This window comes from Pelophylax lessonae (genome assembly GCF_965119305.1).
Source record: "Pelophylax lessonae genome assembly, chromosome: 6".
Taxonomy (NCBI): Eukaryota; Metazoa; Chordata; class Amphibia; order Anura; family Ranidae; genus Pelophylax; species Pelophylax lessonae.
Genome location: NC_138773.1, coordinates 10,112,410 through 10,138,639, shown reverse-complemented (window position 1 = coordinate 10,138,639; position 26,230 = coordinate 10,112,410). Strand labels below are relative to the sequence as shown.

The 26,230-nt window shown below is 42.2% G+C and overlaps 1 protein-coding gene across 1 annotated transcript in view; it reads left to right on the top strand.

Annotated features, from left to right (window-relative positions):
- Positions 1-1,160: 1,160 nt before the first annotated feature.
- LOC309558205 (uncharacterized protein) overlaps positions 1,161-26,230 on the top strand; it is a gene marked incomplete at both ends in the record, with an annotated part of 28,641 nt that continues 3,571 nt past the window's right edge. Inside the window, 3 exons of the mRNA XM_082261225.1 lie at positions 1,161-1,476; positions 11,227-11,350; positions 17,225-17,298. Coding sequence (XP_082117351.1) covers positions 1,161-1,476; positions 11,227-11,350; positions 17,225-17,298 — 514 coding nt within the window. The remainder of the gene's footprint in view (positions 1,477-11,226; positions 11,351-17,224; positions 17,299-26,230) is intronic.

The window sequence follows — 26,230 nt, the reverse complement described above, 5'->3', positions numbered from 1 at the left end:
ACCGACTTTGGCTTGTCTCTGACCATTCCTGTTTGCCTGTTATCCTGGCCTTTGGCCTGTCCCTTGGTTACACTCGTCTGCCTGTTACCCCGACCTCGGCTTACCCTTCACCATTCCGTGTGTCCTGAGTGGCTGCTTACCTTCTCTCCCTACGGAGCGTGACCTGGGGCACCCCAGGGGCCGCGATCTGGGCCCAGCTGCAGCGAAGTCCATCCTCACCACTAGAGGCCCTGGTGAACACCTGCTGGGTCTTAGACTCCGCGCCCTGGGGAATCTTGGGTTCACGTTCCGGTCCATCCACAGCAGTCTGCTATAGGGTTCACTACCTTGCACTGCACCCCTGCCTCCAACAGGGTGCAGTTGTCACCTGGCCACAGGTGACCTGACAGTTAGTAGACACAATAACTTTTGCGCAAACCAATCAGAATACGTTTATTGTGATTTTTTTTTTTAAAAAATATGTAGCAGAAAACAAATTGGTCTAGAATGTTAAAAAATTTAGATTTTTACATTTTTTTTGGGGAATGTTATATAGCAGAATGTGAAAAATATTGTTTTTTTTTTTTTTCAGAATTGTCACTTTTTTTTTGTTATAGCGCAAAAAATAAAAATTGCAGAGGTGATCAAATACCACCAAAAGAAAGCTGTTGTGGAAAAAAAATGGACATCAATTGCATTTGGGTACAGCGTCGCACAACTGTGCACTTGTCCGTTAAAGTAATGCAGGGTCAAATTGCAAATAATGGCCTGGTCATTAAGGGGGGAAATCTTCCGGTCCAGAAGTGTTTAAGAGTAAAAAAACTGAAAATAATGAGAATAAAAATATATGATCAAAGATAAATAGTTTATATACAACTATAAAAATCTGACCAAAATGAGGGACAAATGAGGAGGAAAGAGGAGCAGAGGGACTTTGGTCCAAATCAGGGAGAGTCCCTTAAAATCGTGAATACTTGCGTATTGCTATAACTTTAATGACTTTAATCTTTGTACTTTTGACTTCAGGCAATAAGGAACAACCTTAAGGTAATTGCTGTAGATAAACTATCAGTTGAAAATTGCCGGAAGTTTTTTGCTCAGTGTATAAAGTAAAAAATCTAAGAACATAGAGATTTCAGATCACTGCAGTCAGAAGAAGGACATCATTCCGGGAGGTAGACATGGATATGGAGGAGCTCAAACACGTCATCAATAATTTTAGCTTTGATAGATGTAAAGGGGGCAACCAGGGCTTCAGCCAAATCCTCATCCAGTTGTTCGGGATGTTGGGACATGGGAAGTCCTCATTCATTAACACCTGTATATACGTCTGGGAAGATGGGGAATACCAGAACTGGGCAAAGGCAAATGAAGCACATGGAGGATTTACGCAGTACAGAATTCCACATAAACTCACAAGTACCATCACGTTGGTGGATAATCGAGGATTGCCGAAAATGGACGAATATGGGGGTGGAGAGATCTTTGCCCAGCTCGGTGAGTTTGAATAGATCACAAAGTTTCATTTTTAATGGAACTGAAGTATAATATGGGAACTTATAAAAACAGAAGATGGGGACAATTAGCTGATTAATTATAGCCAGTTTGTTTTCTGTGAAGTCCTAAAGGGTTTGGTAGAAAAATGCAGAGGCAAAATGTATGCTTTAATAAATTACATTTTAATGCATCATATTAACCACTTGCCTACAGAGCACTTTCACCCCCTTCCTGCCCAGGCCAATTTCCAGCTTTCAGCGCTCTCACACTTTAAATGACAATTGCGCGGTCATGCTACACTGCACCCATATGACATTTTTATCAATTTTTTTCACACAAATAGAGCTTTCTTTTGGTGGTATTTAATCACCTCTGGGTTTTTTATTTCTTACAAAAAAAAAAAAGAAAAACGACAGAAAATTTTGAAAAAAAAAAAAATGTTTTTCTTATTTTCTGTGAGTAAATTTTGAAAATAAATACATTTTTCTACTTCACTGATGTGCGCTGATGAGGCAGCACTGATGGGCACTGATGAGGTGACACTTATGGGCACTAATGAGGTGGCACTTATGGGCATTGATGAGGGAGTACTTATATGCCGCACTGATGAGCATTGATAGGTGGCACTGATAGGTGGCACTGCTGGGCACTGAGAGGTGGCACTGCTGGGCACTGAGAGGTGGCGCTGCTGGGCATTGAGAGGCGTCACTGACAGGCGGCGCTGATGGGCACTGAGAGTCGACACTGATGGACACTGATGGGTGGCACTGATGTACACTGACGGGTGGCACTGATGAGCACTGATGGGCGGCACTGATGAGCACTGATGGGCAGCACCATCAGTTCCCACACTCAGTGCCCATAGTGCTGCTAGTCAGTGCCCATCGGTGCCTAGATTAGCAGGCACTGATGGGCACTGACTGGCAGCACTCTGGGCACTGATTGTAGGCACTGATGGGGGGCACTGATGGCGGGCACTGTGGGCACTGATGGTGGGCAGTTATGGCATTTTATTTCCCTCTTGTGTAATCAGGGCACTGGTGATCAGTGCCCTGATTACATTTCTCTGTATCCCCTATGAGGAGCAGCCGCTGATCGGCTCTCCTCTACCTCACACGCAGTCTCTGGGAGAAGCTGGCAATGAGAGATGATCTCATATTTGAGATCATCTCTCATTGGATGTTCCGATCGCGTGGCAAATGGCCGCTGTGATTGGCCATTCACCACGATCTGTGATTGGCTATGTCCAAGGGACACGGCCAACACAGATTTTCCCTGATGGGCGCGGGAGCGCGCAGGGAGCCTTTTTCTGGGAGGCCGTTTAAAGACGGCCTCCCGGAAATTAGAGCCCGCGCTGTAGCCGTCTTTCGGCTAAAGTGCGGGCGGGAACTGGTTGATCAGCATTTCCTAAACTTTTGTCTCAGTTATTAGAAACAACACTTGGACCTCCCAAATTTTGTAAAAAGTTATCCCACATGTAAATCTAATAGAAAGATAGAAGTAAGGGCTTGTGTGGGCAGATACAATATACAAAGTGCATTTGGCTTGTGTTTGACATCAGCTTGAGAATATTCAGAATCCATTGGCTGCCTGGCCGTCTTTAAGGCAGGCCCAGTCATTGTTGTGGGGCCTAAAGCAGCTGCCCTTTGAGCCTGCACTGCCTGAGAATAGTTGATAAGTGGATTTGGGAGGGCTCAAGAAAATGTTTGCCCAGGGTCCAATCAATAATAAAGACGGCCCTGACTGGCTGGTGTATCTGACTTACAGATGACCTCCTTCTGACCTCCTTATCACCTTCTTCAAACTGTTTTTGCATTCCCATAGATTTAAATTGACAAAGAAGCAGTTTTAATGGGAACTATACCAGTCCACACAGGTCCTTTTGGAATTGCACTGCAATACTTTAGATCAGGGCTTCCCAAACTTTTTTGGGTCGAGACCCACTTCTGAATACAGTTATTTTTCGGGGCCCACTTGATTGTAATTGAATATTGTAAAGCACTACAGAATTTGTTGGCGCTATATAAATACAAATACTAATAATAATGCATATTTTAAAGGGAGGGGGATGTTAAATTAAAAATATCAGTTTACTACTTTTCAATTTATTATTGAATACACTTGCCAGCAGGGCCGTCTTCAATATTGATTGGACCCTGGGCAAACATTTGGGCATTTGAGCCCTCCCAAATGCACTTATCAACTATTTGCAGGCAGTGCTGGCTCAAGAGGCAGATGCTTTGGGCCCCACAACAATGACTGGGCCGAGGGCAGCTTCCCCTTTTGCCCTGTGTTAAGGACAGCCCTGCCTGCCAGATGTTCTAAGTGAGGGGTCAGAAGCCTGTGGCATGTAAGCAGAGCTGTAAGTAATCAGCACCCTCATTGACAGTATAAGGCAGGCAGAGGACAGAAATCAACCCCCCCCCCCCCCCCCCAGGGACAGATAAGGCAGGCAGATGACAGAAATCAACCCCCCACCCCCAGGACAGTGATCAGCAGGCTATATGGCACTCACCCTCCTTCCTCTCCCAGCGGTCCACAGTGAAGGTGAAGCCCCTGTTTACCCTCTCCAGGGCCCAGCATACCTCACCCAGAGTCTCCATGAGGAGGAGCTCTATGCTGGTCTTGGTGTCCTGGCTCTCCTCCTTCACATCCTCTACTGGGGTCACAGAAGATGCCATGAACTCCTGACACCACCGGGCCACCTGGTCCCCCTTTGACACCAAGGCTGCCGTCTTTGCCCGCTACGGCTGAGAGAATCCCGCCGCCAGTCTAGCCACCACCGCTGCCACCAGCCTCCCTAAACTGCGTGGGCGGGGTCCTGAATCCATCCCGATTTGACTGCTCTGGCTCTCTTTAATTTGCGCAGGCTCGCACAGCACAAGTGTCTCAGCGTGACCCACTCAAACGCAGCTCGCGACCCACCAGTGGGTCCCCGAACCACAGTTTGGAAACTCCTTCTTTAGGGGATGAGCTCAAAGTCACATCTGAATGTTTAGCACTGTTTTTGTGAATTCTTTTAGGAGGGGGTGATTATTGATACAAAGTGGGACCAAGAAATATAAGCAGTGGAAAAAGATATATATAGAGGAACCAGGTCATTAAGGTTCATAAGAACCATTTATAAAAATTTTACATATATAAGAATGGCTCAAACAATCAAAGTCCATGATAGTGATGGGCCAAATACTCCCCTTGTTCGGTACGCACCAGAACATCTCAAACAGGGAAAAAGTTTTAGCGAACATGCAAACTCTATTAAAGTCAATGGGACACGAACATGAACAACCAAAAGCCCCCTTTTAAGGCTTTTATGCAAATTATTGCCATAAAAAGTGTATGGGGGTCCGGGTACTGCCCTGGGGGACATGTATCAACAATTGTTTTTACAGGAGCAGTGATTTTAATAATGCCTAAAGTGAAACAACAAAAATGAAAAATTCCTTCCTGACCAGGCCATATTTTGCGATTCAGCACTGCGTAAATTTAACGGACAATTGCGCGGTCGTGCGACTCTGTACCCAAATAAAATGTATGTCCTTTTTTCCCCACAAACAGAGCTTTCATTTGGTGGTATTTGATCACCTGTACGATTTTTATTTTTTGCGCTATAAACAAAAAAAGAGCGACAATTTTGAAAAAAAAATAATATTTTTCACATCCTGCTATATAACATTCCCCAAAAAAAATAAATTTAAAAATCTAAATTTAACATTTTAGGCCAATTTGTTTTCTACTACATATTTTTGGTAAAAAAAACAAATCGCAATAAGCGAATTTTAATTGGTTTGTGCAAAAGTTATCGCGTCTACTAACTACAGGAAAGATTTATGTAATTTCTTTTGGTTTTTGGTATTGGTACTGGCGATCTTCGTTTTTTGCGGGACTGCGACATTGCAGCGGACAAATCGCACCCCTAACTGACATTTTTGACACTTTTGGGGGGACCAGTGACATTACTACAGTAATCAGTGCTAATAATATGCACTGTTACTGTAATAATGACACTGGCAGGGAAGGGGGTTAACATTGACGGTGATCAAGGGGTTAAATGTGAGCCTAGGGGAGTGATTCTAACTGTGGGGGGCGTGGCTTGTGAAATGACCATAGAGACCTGTGATCCTATATAGAAGGATCACAGGCATTCTGTGATTATTCCAGGGAGAAGAATGGTCAGCTGTGTTTACAAAATCCGACCGTCCTTCTCTCTCAGCGGGGAACGATCGCGGGTGTCAGGTTAACCGGTTAATACTGCTTTAATCTCAAGGTAAGGTTGTAAAAGGAAAAAAAAAAAAAAAGAAAAAAGGAAAAATACAGAGGGTGCACCAGCCTAGCGCTTTACCGCTTTCATAAAATTATATGCACATCATACTGTCAAAAGTGGATAAAAAACAAGCACAAAATAGAACAATAAGTCCACCGGAAGTGTCCACTGGGCGGAGTTCACTGCTACAGACCGTGCTTAGATGCAGACCTCTAAATACAGGGTACACATTTCGGGGGTGTCCCCACTTCCTCAGAGCTAATTTGGGGTACACATGGCTGAGCTTTTTATAATCGATAGGTCACATAGCTTCTGGCATTCTGGCATATGCCCCACCCTTTTGGGCAGGTCAGTGAATTGTCATCACATGATTTAGGTAAACAGTAATCTCACAGAATCTGTGTCCAAATAAATTTGTACGATTCCTTGGGGATATATGGGACATGGGTGTGCATAACTATGTACACCATGTGCTATGTATCCTTTGCGGCAAATTATATACTCTCGCATTGGGTGTCCAACCTTTTGGCTTCTCTGGGCCACATTGAGTGTAGAGAAATGTCCTCGGGCCGCATATAAAATATATAATATAGTTAAGGTATATAAGTAATAAAACGCCGTCGTGCCCCACCCTCGCCACCGCCACCCAGCACTAATTTAACACAACTATAGAATGATGAAATGAATTGGAATCAGTTTACTTCTTCTGAGAGATATTAAAGGAACTCTCTAACCACCATGACCACTTCAGTGATTTGCAGTGGTCATGGTGGTAGAAGTCACACTGGGATATTTACAGTTATGTGCTGGGGGAGAGTTGCACTCCTAGCACATGTGACTTTGGCAGCCATAAAATGTCATGTCCCTATTCATACATGTATGTACATGGACATGACATATTATGACAAAACACAACTAGTTATTAAAAACATATTGCAACAATTTACACACACTAATGCACATACCTTTTCTACTTATTTTACAGACTGCTTGCGGGTACTGCTGGCGGCTATTGCTGGCAGATAATGCTGGTCATGCGGATACTGCTGGTCATGACGTTGGGTACTGCTGGAGGAAGCAGCGGCTGTAGTAGAGAGCAGAGCCACTGCTTCCTGTATGGCTCCTGTCACAGGCGGAGTGCATTTCATATCACTCCGCCTGTGACAGAGCTGGAACCATACAGGAAGCAGCGGCTCTGTCACTGACTGCAGACATTCTAAGTCTCCCGCGGCAGCCGAGAGATTGCACAGCACTTGCAGCCTAGTGCGTACCCATCCAATGCAGCCTAAACAGTGCCCATGCAATGCAGCTTCACCAGTGCGTGCCCATCCAATGCAGCCTGATCAGTGCCCATCCAATGCAGCCTGATCAGTGCCCATCCAATGCATCCTCACCAGTACATGTCCATCCAATCCAGGCTGATCAGTGCCCACCCAATGCAGCCTCATCAGTGCATGCCCATCCAATCCAGCATGATCAGTGCCCATCCAATGCAGCCTCACCAGTGCATGCCCATCCAATGCAGCCTGATCAGTGCCCATCCGATGCTGACTCACCAGTGCCCATCCAATGCAGCCTCACCAGTGCATGCCTATATAATACAGCATCACTAGTAATGGCCCATTCAATGCAGTTTCACCAGTGCGTGCCCATCCAATGCAGCCTGATAAGTGCCCATCCAATGCAGCCTCACCAGTGCATGCCTATCCAATGCAGCGTCACTAGTGCTGGCCCATCCAATGCAGCTTCACCAGTGCGTGCCCAACCAATGCAGCCTGATAAGTGCCCATCCAATGCAGCCTCACAAGTGCATGCCCATCCAATTCAGCCTGATCAGTGCCCATCCAATGCAGCCTCACCAGTGCATGCCCATCCAATGCAGCCTGATCAGTGTCCATCCAATGTAGCGTCTCCAGTGCATGCCCATCCAATGCAGCCTCACCAGTGCATGCCCATCCAATTCAGTCTGCCATGAAGAGAGAGGAGAGCCACTGGATTACACAGAGGGGGGATCTCCCGCTTACCCGGCGACCGCTCTCATATGAAGTCCTGCCTCCTGGACCTACTCCTATGATATACGTCACTAATGTGCTGTCTCTCATAGGAGGCGGTCCAGGGGGCAGGGCTGCGTATTGTCAGAATATTTATACTGCTCTGAATATAACTGTGTCTATTTATGTCAATAAGCAAAGATCTGTGCAGTAGGAGAATCTCAACTTATTTCCACAAATCAATATGTAGCGAATTCTTTTTATTGATTAATTTCTTAATATTTATTCACCAGACACGTATTCACTATAAATGATCAAACTTGAGATGACACAAAAAAATAACTTTACAAAAATACAAACTTCAAACAATGAATGCAATGTGATGTGTAGCTCAATAATGAAAGTAAAAATAAAGCAAGATTACGTTTTCCCCAGATGTAGTAGAAACCATATTTAAATGTTCTATATAATCAGACTACAATTGTCTGCGCAATGCACAGCAGATAGTCACTTCACTGCAGATGAAGCGAGAATAGGCCATGCAAAACGTGAGACTAATACGCCAATATGCGCTAAATCTGATATTAATAAAAATGTATAAAAAGCAAAAATCAGCTCTTAGAGAAAAATCTACATATGGTTAATACGGCTGGGACTGTAATCTCATTACCCTTGAATATGCAATGTAAAACATTTAAGGAAGTACATAAACAATATTGAATAATAATCAAATAATTAGCAAGGAATATTTACCTTATTTAAAATGGCTGCTAGCTTAGAATGGTCATTACCAGAGTCCTTAAGATGGCTGCCTTCCCAAGATAGTGGCCAGGTAGGGAGGAGTTCGTTTGGCGTCCCTCAAAGTTTCAGATACATGATGAAGCAAGATGGAGTCTGTATAGATGAGTTTATGCATGGATGTAGTAGCGTGTGTGTTGTATGTGTAATGTATGTCGTGTAATGTCATGTGTCTCTCTCTCATCTGGGTTTTCCTTTTTATATGGTATAGAACAAAGGACTATTAAAATTACCATAAGTTAAACTCAGAAGGAGTGACATTATCCCCATTGGTTGGGACATCTTATTCGTTAACTGGTGAGGTCATTGGGTGACACCTCTAAGTTGACCAGTATATTGAATATTAAAACTATAGGATTTCTCCATTTAAGAATAATCATCATAAAAACTTGTCCATACTCTCATCTAATACATGTCCATTTAATATCCACCATGTATCTAAATAAATGATTAAATCTGGTAACACCATTTAAAAAGAATCTATTATTAATATATATATTTATATATATTGGAAATTACTTTTCAACCTAAGACTTCAATTAGTAGCAGTCAGTCACCATAGATGGCAGTATTGTATTGCTCCGAGCTTCAGCATATAGCAATATTACAGCATTATTTACCCACAAATAAACTTTGCACCTTATATTGACAAAGAGCTTACCATCTCAGACTTTCGAGAATCTGGCAAGGTTAGAAAAGTTTTATGATACTTTCTCACTTACAAAGGATTAACATGAAGTCTTTCTTTCTTGACATGTAGTGAGGAGTCATCAATATTAGTAAAACTTTACCGTAGCAAGAATATGAAACAACTTTAATATAGAAGGTTTACATACATATCTATGTATGTTATTCATATATATATATATATACTTCATTGTTAATATTCTGTTACATATAAGATTATAACGTATCTGTAAATCTTATTTTTAACCACTTAAGCCCCGGAGGATTTGGCTGCTAAAAGACCAGGGGGGTTTTTGCGATTCTTTTGGTGGTATTTGATCACCTGTGCGATTATTTGATCATGCGCTATAAACAAAAAAAAAGCGTCAATTTTGCAAAAATAACAATATTTTTCACATTTTTTTATATGAAATTCCCCCCCCCCCAAAAAATGTAAAAATCTAAATTTTTTAAAATTTTCGGCCAATTTGTTTTATGCTACATATGTTTGGTAAAAAAAAATCGCAAAAAGCGTATTTTGATTGGTTTGCGCAAAAGTTATCGCGTTTACTAACAAAGGGAAAGATTTTTGTCATTTTTGGTGGGTTTTTTTTAACGCGTAATGGCGGCGATCTGCGATTTTTTTTTCGGTACTGAGACATTGCGGCGGACAGATCGGACCCTTGACTGACGTTTTTGACACTTTTGGGGTTACCAGTGACATTACTGCAGTAATCAGTGCTATACATATGCACTGTTACTGCAAAAATGACACTGGGAGGGAAGGGGTTAACTTTATTGGACAGGGAGGGGTTAAGTGTGTCCTAGGGGCGTGCTTCTAACTGTATAGGGACATTGCTATTGGTGTAAAAACAAAGATCAACGGTCCTACATAGTAGAACCGTCTGACCTTCATTCTTACACCAGGGAGAATGACGGGCGGCTTGTTTACATAAGCCGCTCCGTCTTTCTCCCTTCACCGGAGCGATCGTAGTGTGACCGGCGGACATCGGGTCCGCCGGTCACACCCACTGACTTGTCAATGAACGAGCCACGGCGGGTGCGCGCCCGCCCGCAATTGGCTCACAAGTCAGTGACAGGCGAGTGACGTACTCCTACGTCACTCTGCCTGGCCGGGGCTGACCGCCGCAGTATATAGTCGTGCAGCGGTCGGCAACCGGTTAAATGGGTCTAAACACAGAAAATACCGACTAAGGTTTATGATTACCACATAGATAAGATTACCTTGGTATAGTGTCTTAGACTTTATCTTAAAGAAAGTTAAAAAGACTATTTATTTATTACCTTAGGTCAACACAGTATGTTTGGGTAAACCTGTTTAAGAATTTCCTGAATAGACACTTTTTGTTAAAGGAGATTTAACCTTTCAGTAACCTTAACAAAAATGGATGTCCCTGCTTTATATTTCTATATAGAACAAAATATGAAATATTTCATTTCTTTTTTAAATTTAACCTCCTCAAATAAGACTGACAGTATGACAACGGGCGCCGGGTAAGCAGGAGATCCCCGCTCTGTTTGTAATCTAGCGGTGCTCGCCCTCCCCTCCCCTCCCCTCTGAGGCAGCCTCTGCCTACAGTTAGTTTGAAGCCGCTCTGGCCGTGCCCCCGATTTGACTTTTTTCCTCCCCAGAAGAAAAAAAAATTGTCAGGGGGCAGTGGGCCGCATTGCCTGCAGTTCCGGGCTGCATGCGACCCCCTGGCCGCAGGTTGGACATGCCTGCTCTAGTGCTTTATTTATGTTTTTAGATTTTTTAGATTTTTAAAAAAATGATTTTTGAACTTTGTATTTTACAAGAAAAATCTATATTGGCACCTGCAGGGAGGGTAGCTATTTCTAAGCAATGCAAATCGAGTCATGTTTCCAGTTATCCAAGTCACAGAAGAACCCCTCGAGGGCAGGAGCATTAATTCTCTTTTTTTTTATACTTTCTTTCCTTCCAATATTTAGATTAGACATCTTGATGAAGAGTTGTTCATGGTCAGTAATTAAGAGTCTTTCCCCTTCCAGGTAATTTGCTTCCGTTGGGGAGAGAAGTGGAATTTAACAAGGGGTTCGGACTTGTTGACAGAATTGTTAAGTCAGAGAAATTAGTAAAATCCTCAGATTTCATTGTCCCCGTCTTTGTACACAGGTAAGAGACTCCTCCTTATCTTTTAAAGCTATGATTTGAATGAAATAAAAATAAGATGATTTTTGCACATCTGTGCTTCTAATAATGTGTAGGGGGTTGTAATGCGCTTTAGGGTGTTTTTAAACCAGTTTTTCTAAATAAATATATAACTTATCTTACAAACACAATTCATATAAAAACAATACCATCCTAAATCATTTTGTTAATATTTTTTTAAAATATAGTATATAAAGTGCTCGTGTGCTTCAAGTCTCGGTGATGGGGGTAAACTAAACTTCCAGTGCTAATGTGCATAACATATATTGCCGTCAATCCGTGCTAAAAAATAATCAATAAATATGGAGTGCCTTTTATCCAAATTCATATATAAAGTGCTTGATTTAAAAAGTGACCAAGTGCGCCAATAATTGGATATAACATATAAAGTGCTTCTATATAAATATGTAAAACAATTTGCTCCTTATAGTGTTAAATATTAAATAAGTGTCCAACAGTTTAAAATCAAATAAATAAATTCAAGGTGATCCGTAGTGCTTTCTATCTTCCTCCACCTTTATTTCCCCGCGTCTTGGATTTCTTCAGTGCATACACTTCTAGGTGCCCTAAATGCTCACCTTAGTGTGGTAAGTAATACACCTGTATCACTTAACCATCAGTGCATCTGGTTCCTTTTGGTTCCTTTAATCTCAGTGCCGTTCGTCTCCTTATGGGGTGGTTCCTTCTCTCCTGGACAGTGTTAGGTACCTTCTCCTGTATAACTCTATCTTTCTTATGGATGTTTCCTATATTCTTCCCATTCGCGATTCCTTAAAGTTTCTCTTAATCCTTATGGCTCATGTAAATGATAGGGGCCAACATAGTATAATAGTCCAAAGTATTTATTTAATACAAAATAGTAAACTCACATTTAAAATTGCGCTCAAACGTCTGCCGAATTCTGTTCCGGGATCTCCGTCCCGTTCTGATACATCCCTTCCGGGTAATCCTACGCGTTACGTCACGGTCACACGTGACTTCCTCAGGGCATTCTAATATGGTTAAAAAATTATATTTTATTTCTTGGCTAGACATTAACCACTTCTGGACCGGAATGATGACCAGGCCATTTTTTTGCGATTTGGCACTGCGTTACTTTAACCTCCCTGGCGGTATGATTCTGTCAGGAATTCTGTACCAAAAGCGGTACAATTTTTTTCATGGAAATTTGGCGTTATGTATTATAGGCCTACAATTCTTAGTAATTACTTACTTAAACCTGACCAAAACAAGACTCCCAGAGTGTGATAATTTGAAACACAAACGCATGAATTATAATCTAATCAATAATATAATTTTATTATATAATATATAATATAATATATATCTATATATATATATATATATATATATATATATATATATATATCTATATATTATATAATAAAATTATATTATTGATTAGATTATAATCCATGCGTTATATTATATATATATATATATATATATATATATATATATATATATATACATATGTATGTATGTGTATATATATATATATATATATATATATATATGTATGTGTGTGTGTATATATATATGTGTATATATATATATATATATATATATATATATATATATATATATATATATATATACACATTATATATATATATATATATATATATATATATATATATATATATATATATATATATATACACATACATACATATATATATATATATATATATATAATATAAATGTTATGTGTGTGTTTTGTGCAACGTTCAACGTTTGAATTTCCCTCCCTAGTTCTGCTCCCATGCAGCATTGCTGCTGCAGGGAACGGAACTAGGAAGTCCTCATACCGACGGACGAGCGGCGGGGATCTCAGATGGCTGGCGATCACAGCAATGGGAGAGCATCACTGGATCGCCAGGAGAACGTAAAGGACAGCGCTGCACGCTCTGCACATCCACCCCGAGCGTGACTCGGGGATACCGATCCTAGCATAGAAAATCCACCCCGAGTCATGCTCGGGAATACCGCTAAGGTGGTTAACTGACAATTGCGCAGTCATGCAACACTGTACCCAAATAAAATCGATGTCCTTCTTTCCTCACAAATAGAACTTTCTTTTGGTGGTATTCGATCACCTGTGCAATTTAAATTTTTTGCGCTATAAACAAAAAAAGAGCGACAATTCAAAAAAAAAAATAATATATATATATTTTCTTCAATCAATATTCAATATTTAAATATTCAAATTTCAATATTCAAAATCAATATTTTTCACTTACTGCTCTATAACATTCCTATTAAAAAAAACAAAAAACAAATCAAATGTTTTCATCATTTTAGGCCAATTTGTATTCTGCTACATATTTTTGGTAAAAAAAAAAAAAAAAAAACAATCCCAATAAGTGTATTTTGATTGGCTTGGGCAAAAGTTATCATGTCTACAAACTAGGGGAAAAATTTAGGTCATTTTTATTTATTGGTCTTTAAATAAATAAATACAATTATTAAATTGCAGCAATCAGCGACTTTTAGCTCGACGGCAACATTGCGGCGGACAGATCGGACCCCTAACTGACATTTTTGATATTTTTGGGGGGACCAGTGACATTACTACAGGAATCAGTGCTAAAAATATGCACTGTCACTGTAATAATGACACTGGAAGGGGAGGGGTTAACACTAGGGGTGATCAAAGGGTTAAGTGTGAGCCTATGGGATGTTTTCTTACTGTGAGGGGAATGGGCTTGTGAAATCAATAGACTTGTGTTCCTAAATAGGAGGAACACAGGAGCTCTGCATTGATTCCAGAGAGAACAACAGTCTGCTGTGTTTACAACAGAAGACCTCCGTTCTCTCTCCATAGGGAGCGGTTGCGGTTTCTGACCCGGTGGACCGGCTTCCCCACTGGTGAGTGGGTGTACAAGCCCCCAGGATCGCCCCCACAGATCGCTGTATCGATACGACGATTCGTGGGAACCAGCCAACCTGCTGCCATATAACTGCAGCGGCTGGTCGGCAAGTGGTTAACAGAAGTCTATGCAAGTCGCAAGGGAATCAGTAAAAAGTAGTGCAGGAACCTTTTTTATAATTGCTGCAACATGAATGGTTTCATTGCTGGCAATGGGTTGTGACTTGTCATGCGATTTGGAGCTGTGAAATTGCATGACAAGTCACGCTGGTGAGAATGGAGGCTTGGTATCTGACTAGAACTTGGCATCAGCCTCTTCCAGTCCCTGTACAGCAAAGCTCAGACTGGAGGAGACAGAAACAGTGTAAAGAGCCCAGACGTTGGTCTGCAGTGCAAGGGCATGTTGATAGGAGGAGAAAGCAAAGTGATAGTTATATTAGCTCATTGGTCTTCTCCTTCATTGTCCAATCACTACCTGGGGGAGGGACAAGAGCTATATATATTTCTGAATTGCATCAAAGAAAAATGAGGTCCCCCGACGATAGTATGTGGTGTGTGGTAGAGCTGTGAATATCTCAAGACTGGGTGGACAGAAATATAAATCCTTGGTAAAACACCTCCCATGTATGTATTTATCTGGGTGCCTGGAGTTTGTTTTAACCACTTCAATACAGGGCACTTTCCTCCCTTCCTGCCCAGGCCAATTTTCCCCTTTTAGCGCTGTTGCATTTTGAAAGACAATTGCGCGGTCATGCAATACTGTACCTACACCAAATTTATGTAATTTTCCCCCCACAAATAGAGCTTTCTTTTGGTGGTATTTGATCACCTCTGGGTGTTTTCCTTTTTGCTAAACAAATAAAAAAAGACCGAAAAGTTTGAAAAAAAAAAAAAAGTTTTTTTGTTTATATTATACAATTTTGTAAATAAATACGTTTTTTCCTGCACTGATGAGCACTGATGAGACTGCACTGACAGGCACTGATGAGGAGGCACTGATGGGGTGGCACTGATGGGGTGGCACTGATGGGCGACACTGATATGCGGCACTGATAGGTAGCACAGATATGCAGCATTGGTGGGCACTGATAGGCGGCACTGCTAGGCAATGATAGGCAGCATTGATGGGCACTGATAGGTGGCACTGATGGGCACTGATAGGTGGCACTGACGGGCACTAATGGGCACTAATATGCGGCACTGATGGGCGGCACTGATCGGCACTGATGGACACTGATAGGCGGCACTGGTGGGCAATAATGGGCACTGGTGGGCGACACTGAAAGATGGCAATGATGGGCACTGGTGGGCAGCACTGATAGGGAGGGCACTGGTGGGCAGCACTGATGGGGAGGGCAATGGGGGGCTCCCTGAGCCCTGATTGCCATCCCTGGTGGCCATAGTGGGCATTATTGGGGTCATAGGGGGCATCCCTGGGGTCATAGTGGGCATCCCTGGTGGTTCTAGTGGCATCCCTCCCCCGAGGGTCTGCACTGGTAATCAATGATCTGATTACCAGTGCAGACCCCCCCCCCTGTCAGGGGAGCCGCCGATCGGCGCTCCTTTACTCGTGCCTGTCAGGCACGAACTAAGGAAAGCCGATCAACGGTTGTTCCTGTTTACTATGTGACCAGCTGTGATTGGACACGGCTGATCACATGGTAAAGAGCTACGTCAGTAGTCTCTTTACCGAGATCGGAGATGCAGGGTGTCAGGCTGACACCTCGCATCACCGATCGCCGCTCTGCGCGCCCCCGGGGGGCGCCCAGGGCTGTATTATCCTGCCGCCGTCATATGACGTCCGGTCAGGATAATACAACCACATTCCCGCCGTCAATCTGTAATAGGGCGGGCGGGAAGTGGTTAAAGGCTTTAACTGGTTCCGGACTGCCCACCGCATACTTACTGCGGCAGGGCGGCCCTCCTACGCAAAACACCCCCTAGCTGTGGTCACGCGCCTAAAGCTAGGGGGTGAACGCGTGCGCGCTGCCGGCGGTGCACTCCCGCCCCCCATCAGCACTGTTGCACGGGGCAGGCGGTTCCGATTGCCGTCTGACACCCGTGATCGCTCCCCGCTGAGAGAGAACGACGGTCTGCTATTGTAAACACAGCTGACTTTTCTTCTCTCTGGAATGATCACAGAGCTCCTGTGATCCTTCTATATAGGAACACAGGTCTCTGTGATCATTCCACAAGCCCCGCCCCCATACAGTTAGAGACACTCCCCTAGGCTTACATTTAACCGCTTGGTCACCCACAGTGTTAACCCCTTCCCTGCCAGTGTCATTAGTACAGTAACAGTGCATATTTTTAGCACTGATTACTGTAGTAATGTCACTGGTCCCCCCAAAAGTGTCAAAAATGTTAGTTAGGGGTCCGATCTATCTGCCGCAATGTCACAGTCCCACTAAAAATCGCAGATCGCCGCCATTACTAGTAAAAAAAAAAAAAATCAATAACAATGACCTAGATCTTTCCCGTAGTTTGTAGATGCGATAACTTTTGTGCAAACCAATCAAAGTAAGCTGATTGCAATTTTTTTTACAAAAACTATGTAGCAGAAAACAAATTGGCCTAAAATGTTAAAAAAAAATTTGATTTTTAATTTTTTTTTTGGAATGTTATATAGCAGAATGTGAAAAATATTTTTTTTTTCAGAATTGTCGCTCTTTTTTTGTTTATAGCGAAAAAAATAAAAAACGCACAGGTGATCAAATACCACCAAAAAGAAAGCTCTGTTTGTGGGGGAAAAGGGCCACAAATTTTATTTGGGTACAGCGTCGCACGACTGCGCAATTGTTCGTTAAAGTAACGCAGTGCCGAATAGCAAAATATGGCCTGGTCACTAAGGGGGGAAATCTTCCGGTCCAGAAATAGTTAATGTACCGTATGGCCCCTAATTTCATATTACTGTCTGTTCAGCTTTAGAAAATAATGTCTTCATTGTCTTTATCCCTTTTTTTTAGTGTGAGGCATATAATTCCCCCCGAGGAAAATAAAGAATTGAAGAAGATTCTTCATACAGCCAGAGAGCTGACTGGTAAGTTCTGACTTTCTATCTCTGAAACAATGTTATAAATGTGTAGCGCCCTTCTAGAAAGGTGCAAGGATTGGATACAATTAGTGTTGGCTCACTGTAAGCAGTCTGGCTGTAGAGGCTTAGTTAACCACTCATGGACCATCTCACACATCCCTCCTGCGTGAAATCATGTACCTGTACGTAAATTCTTGCACAGGGTCCAGACTTGTATAAAGTACTCGAAATTTCTACTTGAGTAAAAGTACAAGTGCTCGATCAAAAAGTGACTTGAGTAGAAGTGGAAGTGCTCGCAGAAAAAGTTACTTAAGTAGAAGTACTAAAGTATTCAACATTTTTTTTACTTAAGTATTGCAAGTAGTTTTTTCAAAAAAATTTGCTACTTAAGTACTAAAAGTAAAAAGTACCAGTAGTTTTGAAAAAAAAATTCTACTCAAGTACTGAAAGTAGAAGTACAAGTACTGTGTTATGTAGTTATTAAAGAAAGAAGTCAAACGTTTGAACATCATATTGTTTTTTATTATTTCAAATGATTAACCTGTGTTTGTTAGTAGTTTCTTGATGCACTTCAAGCGCTGTAGCACCATTTATTTGTTTGTTTCATATTTTCTTTTTATTGGAAAGATTTGGTATAGCAGCTTTTATTATACACAGCCTTTATTTTCGTATGCGCTGATTTACAAATGACATTATACACATTTTTTTGAGCTTTATGCAACCTGCCATCTACTGTTCTGGCAGTGGTAATTTTTTTTAAAAGTAACGAGTAACTATGCAGCACAAAAAAAAAATACTTGAGTAGAAGTATCGAAATCATCGAAAAAATGTAGTGAAGTAAAATTAGAAGTAGGAGAAAAAAATTCTACTCTAGGAAAGTACAGATACCGCATTTCGGTACTTAAGTACAGTACTTAAGTAGTTCTACTTCGTTACTATACATCTCTGACAGGGTCTGAGGCACGTGCACAAGCCGCCGACAACCCGCTCCTGCGGTTATTGGACACAGCAGGAACCAATCAGCAGATTCCAAAGGACATGATGACCGCTTGGACCTGCTGATCGTTCACAGAAGAGGCAGAACGGCCGTCTGTATGTAAACAAGGCAGACCACCTTTCTTTTAGAGGGAAAGATGGAGATCCTGTGTTTTTGCTAAGCAGGAACACAGATCTCTGTCTTCCTCCAGTTAAGCCTCCACCCACAAGGTTAGAAAGCACTCCCTAGGACCACACCTAAACCTTTGATCACCCCTGATGTTAACCCCTTTCCTGCCAGTGTCATTAACCACTTGCCGACAGGCCGCCACAGATATACTGCGGCAGGCTGGCTCGGCTGCGCGAATCAACATATAGGTACATCAGTTCGTGGGAGCGCTCCTGGGGCACGCGCGCCCCCATTAGGCAGCAGAGAAGCCGACCCACAGGGCCACCAAACACCCGCGATTGCTCTCCGTGGAGAGAGAGCGATGGTCTGCTTTTTTGGGCACATTTAAATCCCCATTTCCAGGACTACCAGACCTGGGTTATATTGATTATAATCTTTGACTTCCCGGGGGATGGTGCCAGAACTGTATTGACAGAGATTCACTCTCCACCCAATTTGCACTTGATATTAAAGGCTTTTTTTTTTTTTAAATAACAAATATGTTATATTTACCTGCTCTGTGTAGTGGTTTTGTACAGAGTAGCTCAGATCCTCCTCTTCTCAGGTCCCCCGCTGGCGTTCCTGGCCTCTCCCTTCTGCCCAGTTCCCCGAGAGCAAGCAGCTGGCAATGGGGGCACCAAAGCAGGCTTGCTTCGGAGCCGCAGCTCTGCATGTCCATTTACGCACAGAGCTGTGGCTCAGCCCCACCCCCTCTCTCTCCTCATTGGCTCACTGGCTGTAATTTACAGCAGCAGGAGCCAATGGCTCCCTCTGCTGTTTCAGCCAACGAGGCTCTCGTGTACAATACTGAATTGAGATAGAGCTCAGGTAAGTATTAGGGAGGGCTGGGGAGGGGATCTCCACAGAGAAGGTTTTTTACCTACAGTGTAGCTCAGTATGGGATACTCAGGAAACATTACATAAGAACTGGACACACTATACTAAGCTACGCTGATCCTAACGGTCTTTACACTATGCATAAATTATGCAGCCAGACTGGGTCCTTGAGGGAGTTGCCTCAGCCATTATCACCACTGACACTCTCACCCACTAGGCGCTAAAGCTTAGGTCTGTACTCACAATGTCACAGGATAGCTGGATGCCTCCTTCCATTATCCACTGGACACACTTCAGTAAAGGAAGTGGTTAATGCCACAGGACAGCTTTGCACCCTTCAGCTTCCACCAGGTACTCTTGAGTGAGTTCTCCAAACCAGATCCTCCTTAGCTCCAGAAGATTTAGAAATAGCACCCCCCGCTGCTACGCCACAACGGGGACCATTATGAACATCAGCTTAAATCAGTCAAACTGCTGGGGAGTAGAGGGTAGCCAAGACAGGTGAAATCCCTCCTCAGAAGGACCCTGCTGTTCTAAAGATCAAACTATTTATATGCCTCTCCAGCCACCTGCTGGGCACACCCAGGGATTGGCTGAGGCACAAAAAAATAATCAGGCTGCTCATTTGACTTTCCAGCCGACTATGTTCTAGAAACATCTAAAGTGCAGGGGGGGAAATGGTCAAACCTGCAGCCTGTGAGACCCAGAACCGCCCAAAGCAATCAGAAGCTACTCCAATGATTGCAAAGGGGACAGAAAGAATTACATTTACCAGACATCCTAGTAGCCTATCTGGAGGACAGAAATGTGTCGCTCCACTCTCTTCCTAATCTTACCAAATTCCAAACTGAAAGGAGTAGAAAAAATGGGAATGTTAGATGAAGTGCCCCTGCATTTCTTATCTTCCTATAAACTATCTCTAAGTTTAGTGTCAGCAATATGTATGGCTCTATGTAAAGTCCCAGGTTGGTAACCTCGCTACCGAAACCTGTTACACATTTATATCTGGAAATCCACCTCCTCACTGCAGACTCTGCGTAATTTGCTTAAAGTCTTTTTATGGGCTTTAAATTGCTCCTCATGGTTAAAGCTGCTCCTCCCATGCAATTTTTTTAGGCAACTTTTACCTAAGCCATGTGTGCTCAACCTGTGGTCCTAGGTGCTGCAGAACTACAAAGCCCATGAGGCATTGCAAGGCTGACATTACAAGCATGACTCCCAAAGGCAGAGACATGATGGGACTTGTAGTTCCACAACAGCTGGAGGGCCACAGGTTAAAGCGGAGTTCCTTCTTAAAAAAAAAATTAGATAAAAATACCCCCAGGACAGTCAAGGCTAGTGCATTCCACAATGCATGCTTCTGAACTGTCCCGGGTTGCACTTACCTTGTACATGAAATATAGAACAAAGAGGTTCCCCTGGGGGTGGGATTTTTAAGGCAGAAACCAGGACTTGAGTCGTTCAAAAAGTAATTTTATTTATAGTTGACAAGTGATTAACACAAACTAAAAATAGTGTTACATATAACAAAACCACATGGAAAAGTATATAAACATAAAAGAGAACATGGTCATAAATACGTCTTTGGAGAGGAGAACTGTCTGAGATGGCTGGAGAGGAGCAGACGCGTTTCGGTTTTGCCTTTTTCAATAGTCCAGAAAAGAGAGCCAAATCTCAGACTGGAAATGCAGAAGATGGTAATTAGCGCTCCAAAATTGACATTCGTAGAGGTACACATATTGCAATAGTAGAAAGAAGAAAAATACATGTTTGCAAAAATGTATTACACATAGTTTTTGCTTTATCAATGCGTATAAACAAAAAAGTCAATGGAGTGCCAATGTTGATACATACCCAGATGGACTGTTCTCTGTATGACAGATTGTGATTGACCATGTGGAGAGTTAAAATCCTATCGGAGTGTGGGCACGTAGTGCCAGGAGGCCGCCATTTAGTCTGTACTTGTTTGTGATTGTCTAAGATGATGGATTTGTTGGAAGAATCACCCAAAATTTAAGTTTACTAAGTAGAAAAAAAGAGAGAGATGGGGGGAACACAAAGGGCCCCCATGAAACGGTTCCACAATTTCCAGTCCCCAATCACCACAAGGATCCCAAAAAGAGAAGGTCCGCAATATGGGGTATCTATAAAGAGATTGAAGAAGAATGTTGCACTACATGGGAACAGTATGTTATGTGGGGCAAGGTGGCAAAATATTTAGATGGTAGCTACCATCAATTACCATGGTTGTAGAGGGAGTAATGCTTATCTTCTCATGGTTCTGAATGTGATGGAGTATATAGGGTTACTCCTATTGGTGGTCCCCAAAGAGGGCACGTGTTCTAGGAATGGAAAAAAGAAAAAATGAACTCAAAAATATTGTAGAAGAACACATTGGGCACCAAAGAGGGCCTAGTAGGGAGCAGGAGAAAACCGCCATTGCCAGCACCATGTGAGTAATCATGAAGGAGTGGAGTGTGGTTAGTTCCCAAACTTGGAAAAAAGAGGGAAAATTAGCAACAGTCAGACCCATAGTAGTACCAGGAATCAGGTAAACAGGTGAGTGTACCACAGGAAAGGAAATTATAGTATATAGTCATGCATACAAAGTGTTTGGGTAGCGAAGAAAAAAAAGTATCTCCCATGCATGAAGTATAGGAATTGGTCCCAAAAGATCACTGCAGTAAGAAGGAGAAAAGACTCACCCTGTTGGTCTCTGGTACACGGATAATGGTGGCGCGCTCTCCATAGTGAGCGTCCGCCATTAAATACGCCCGCGCCTGCGCAGTGGCCCATGGCGTGGGCCACGCCTGCAGGCATGCGGACCAATCGGGATCCCCGTGTCCCGAGTGCACAGACGCCGCCCACGTCTGGCGTGAGCAGTGACATGCGCACCGGGGCACGCCAGCGCATCACATCTGGTCCCGGGAGTCCGTACAGTGACGCACTTCCGGGGGCCATATCGGGACGAGGTGCGTCCCTTTGGTGCGCTGGGGGAGAAAAGAGACCGGAAAGGGAGGAACCTGCAACAAAGGCTGTATTGTTAATGATTGGGTGATTCCAAAGCACTGGTTAAAGTGTCCGCATTGACAAAACAGACAATATGTTTACAATAGCAGTGGGAGACCCTTTGCATACTTCTCATATGCAGTATATCATAACTAAGATGCTGGAAAATAAAATGTAAAAGACGATGGACAAAAAATCTTCAATATAACTTTTGTCACCCCTTGCTTAGAAAAACATAGTGACACTATATAATAATTTTTGTTGCCCATATGTTGAACTGAATATGGTATACAAAAATATGTATACATTGGTAAGTTGCCATATATACTTTCGATGTTAGTCCCAAATTTTTGTAGGTGTACAGATAAGGCCTATTATGATTTGTTTGTTTGAATATAGATGGTTACTTAGACCGTCACAACAATATTACCCTATATTCTAAAAGGGAGCAGAGATTAAACACTACAAGGGCCAGACTTGTATTTGCCTGGCCTATATAATGTAATGTCCAATCTGATCTTATTGGCAATATAATACTCTGTAGAGTAGTCTATTAAGTGGATTGTCGTCAGGTCGTACAGTTCTTAGGTACAAAGATTTTTAATTATTTATTGTTCCCAACTCCCTGAGCTGAATCCCTCAAGGAAGGGTTTAAAGCTAATGTTTTCATTTAATCCTGGAGGGATGGTTGCTCTAAGGTTATGAATCCAACGGGATTCTTTTTGGAGGAGGATCTTATCCCAATCTCCTCCTCTGCTGCTGGGATGTACTCGACCTAAGATAATAAATGAGATTTGTGGAAAACTGCCTTTGTGGGTAGTTAGAACATGTCTCCCAACGGGAGATCTGGATTCCGTTGGCGCATACAGGAGATGTGCCTTTGGGCTCGTTTGTGGAATTAGTTTTTAGTTTTTCCCACGTAAAAACAGCCACAGCAGCAGAGGAGGAGATAGACTACTCCTATTGTTTGGCAATTTGAGAAGTGTAAAGGTTTGTAGGGCAGGCCATTCGGTAGGAGTAAAGTCAAGAACACTTTAGAGACTAAACATCCAATCATTTCTGATACCACACATGCCATGGCTGTAGAAAATACACCCAATGATGACCCATCATGAAACGTGACCATTCTCAACGAGAATGGGCAGGCACTTATAAACACCGATAGTGACATAATAAATCTTTCAAATTACACGTTATCATCAGCCCAAATTTCTGTGTTATGGAAAGGCCTAACCTTCTGCCCCGCCACAGACATGGACAAGTTCGAATTCAAAAAGGACCTAAATTTATTCGCTCGAAAGATCCTCTTACAAAGCCAACATGCACAAAAATATAATCCCAAGTTGCTACAACCCAAATCTAAAAAACTAGAAGCCGCAGCTCTAGATACTTTAATCTCCTTGTTGGAAGAGCAAGATGGTCTAGACCTGATTGACAGAATAGATCTAGATTCACTCCTTAGTGAACACTCCCAACAAAATCCGTCGAGCAATTTTCAAAAGAAATCGGATAAATTTCCGGCTCTTAACACCAATACCAACCTGGCGGCATTTGTCATGCTAGTATCCAATGAGATTGAAAAAATTAAGATATCTTCTCAAATGAAACCATCCAACCTTAGTCAGGAAGAAAGAAAAGCCCTAACCACACTCACGGAACAACTACAACTGACAATTAAGCCCTCTGACAAGGGGGGCAATATTGTCATTATGCACAACCATCAATATGCTAGTATGTGCTGGAAGATTTTGAATAATACGAACTGGTACCAAAAAATCTCTAGAACTGCCATCGATAAATACTTTACGGAATTTTATACCATTGTAGATGGAGGTTTTCTTACCGGCTGTATTGATAAGTCTACATGGGACTACCTTCGTATCAAATTTCCAAAAATACCCACTTTCTATAGTTTACCGAAAGTCCATAAAAACAAGAACGATCCCCCCGGTAGACCAATCGTGTTCGGGAGAGGTAGTATATCTGAAAATCTGAGTCGATATGTAGACAGCAAACTACATCCCTTTGTACAATCACTTCCCTCCTTTGTGAAGGACACCATACACCTATTGCAACTCTTGGAGGACATGTCGATCCCTCCTGATGCCCTGCTGGTGGCTGTAGATGTGGAGGCTTTATACAGCTCCATCCCCCATCAGCAGGGCATCAGAACGGTCGCACATTTCCTCACCCAATCAAATCTAGATTCATCCTCCACACATCAATTCATTTTACAGTCTCTTGAGTACATTCTCACAAGGAATGTATTCACATTTGATGGTTCCCATTTCCTCCAGGTACAGGGTGTCGCGATGGGGACATGTTGTGCCCCATCGTACGCCAACCTGTACCTGGGGGAATGGGAACGTACCTTCTTATCTGAAGAATCTCACCAAAAATATACCCAGCACATACTGGCATGGCACAGATACATTGACGACATTCTGATTATTTGGACCGGCAGTGACAGTCTTTTGTTGGATTGTATTCAATGTATGAATGTGAACAACTTCAACCTCACATTCACACTGAATTACAATAGAGATTCCATCGATTTTTTGGATATAACCATTAAGAAAAACCAACAGGGACAAATTACCACAACACTATTTAGAAAACCGACTGCGGCAAATACGGTGTTATATGCAACCAGTGCACATCCAGCTCCCCTTGTTAGATCCATCCCCTATGGACAGTATTTACGCTTACATCGTAATTGCTCCGATGAACTTACCTTTAAAAGTGAGGCAGACAAATTAAGAGCTAGATTAACCGCCAGAGGCTATTCACAGTCATGCCTGAAAAAAGCATATTGTAGAACAAAAATACAACAAAGACAGGACTTAATTTTCAAAAAAACGTCATATATCACACAAAATACTAATCAGATTAAACACCAAGCGAGGATCATAACTAAGTACACTAGGCAGCCTAATCAAATACACAACATTTTAGGTAAATACTGACATTTACTAACATGCGACCCCAACTTAAATCCTTTTGTCACTGAGAAACCAGCGATCACCTATCGCTGAGCGAGATCGCTAAAAGATAGCCTGGTCAAAAGTGAATACACAGGGGAATTTCGCCGTGATCCGTGCAAACGGTTAGGTACCTACAGATGTGGGGGCTGTAATATTTGCCAGTTTATATGTACAAACACTAATTTACTCCTACCGAATGGCCTGCCCTCTGCTGCTGTGGCTGTTTTTACGTGGGAAAAACTAAAAACGAATTTCACAAACGAGCCCAAAGGCACATCTCCTGTATGCGCCAACGGAATCCAGAGACATATTCTAACTACCCACAAAGGCAGTTTTCCACAAATCTCATTTATTATCTTAGATCGAGTACATCCCAGCAGCAGAGGAGGAGATTGGGATAAGATCCTCCTCCAAAAAGAATCCCGTTGGATTCATAACCTTAGAGCAACCATCCCTCCAGGATTAAATGAAAACATTAGCTTTAAACCCTTCCTTGAGGGATTCAGCTCGGGGAGTTGGGAACAATAAATAATAAAAAATCTTTGTACCTAAGAACTGTACGACCTGACGACAATCCACTTAATAGACTACTCTACAGAGTATTATATTGCCAATAAGATCAGATTGGACATTACATTATATAGGCCAGGCAAATACAAGTCTGGCCCTTGTAGTGTTTAATCTCTGCTCCCTTTTAGAATATAGGGTAATATTGTTGTGACGGTCTAAGTAACCATCTATATTCAAACAAACAAATCATAATAGGCTTTATCTGTACACCTACAAAAATTTGGGACTAACATCGAATGTATATATGGCAACTTACCAATGTATCCATATTTTTGTATACCATATTCAGTTCAACATATGGGCAACAAAAATTATTATATAGTGTCACTATGTTTTTCTAAGCAAGGGGTGACAAAAGTTATATTGAAGATTTTTTGTCCATCGTCTTTTACAT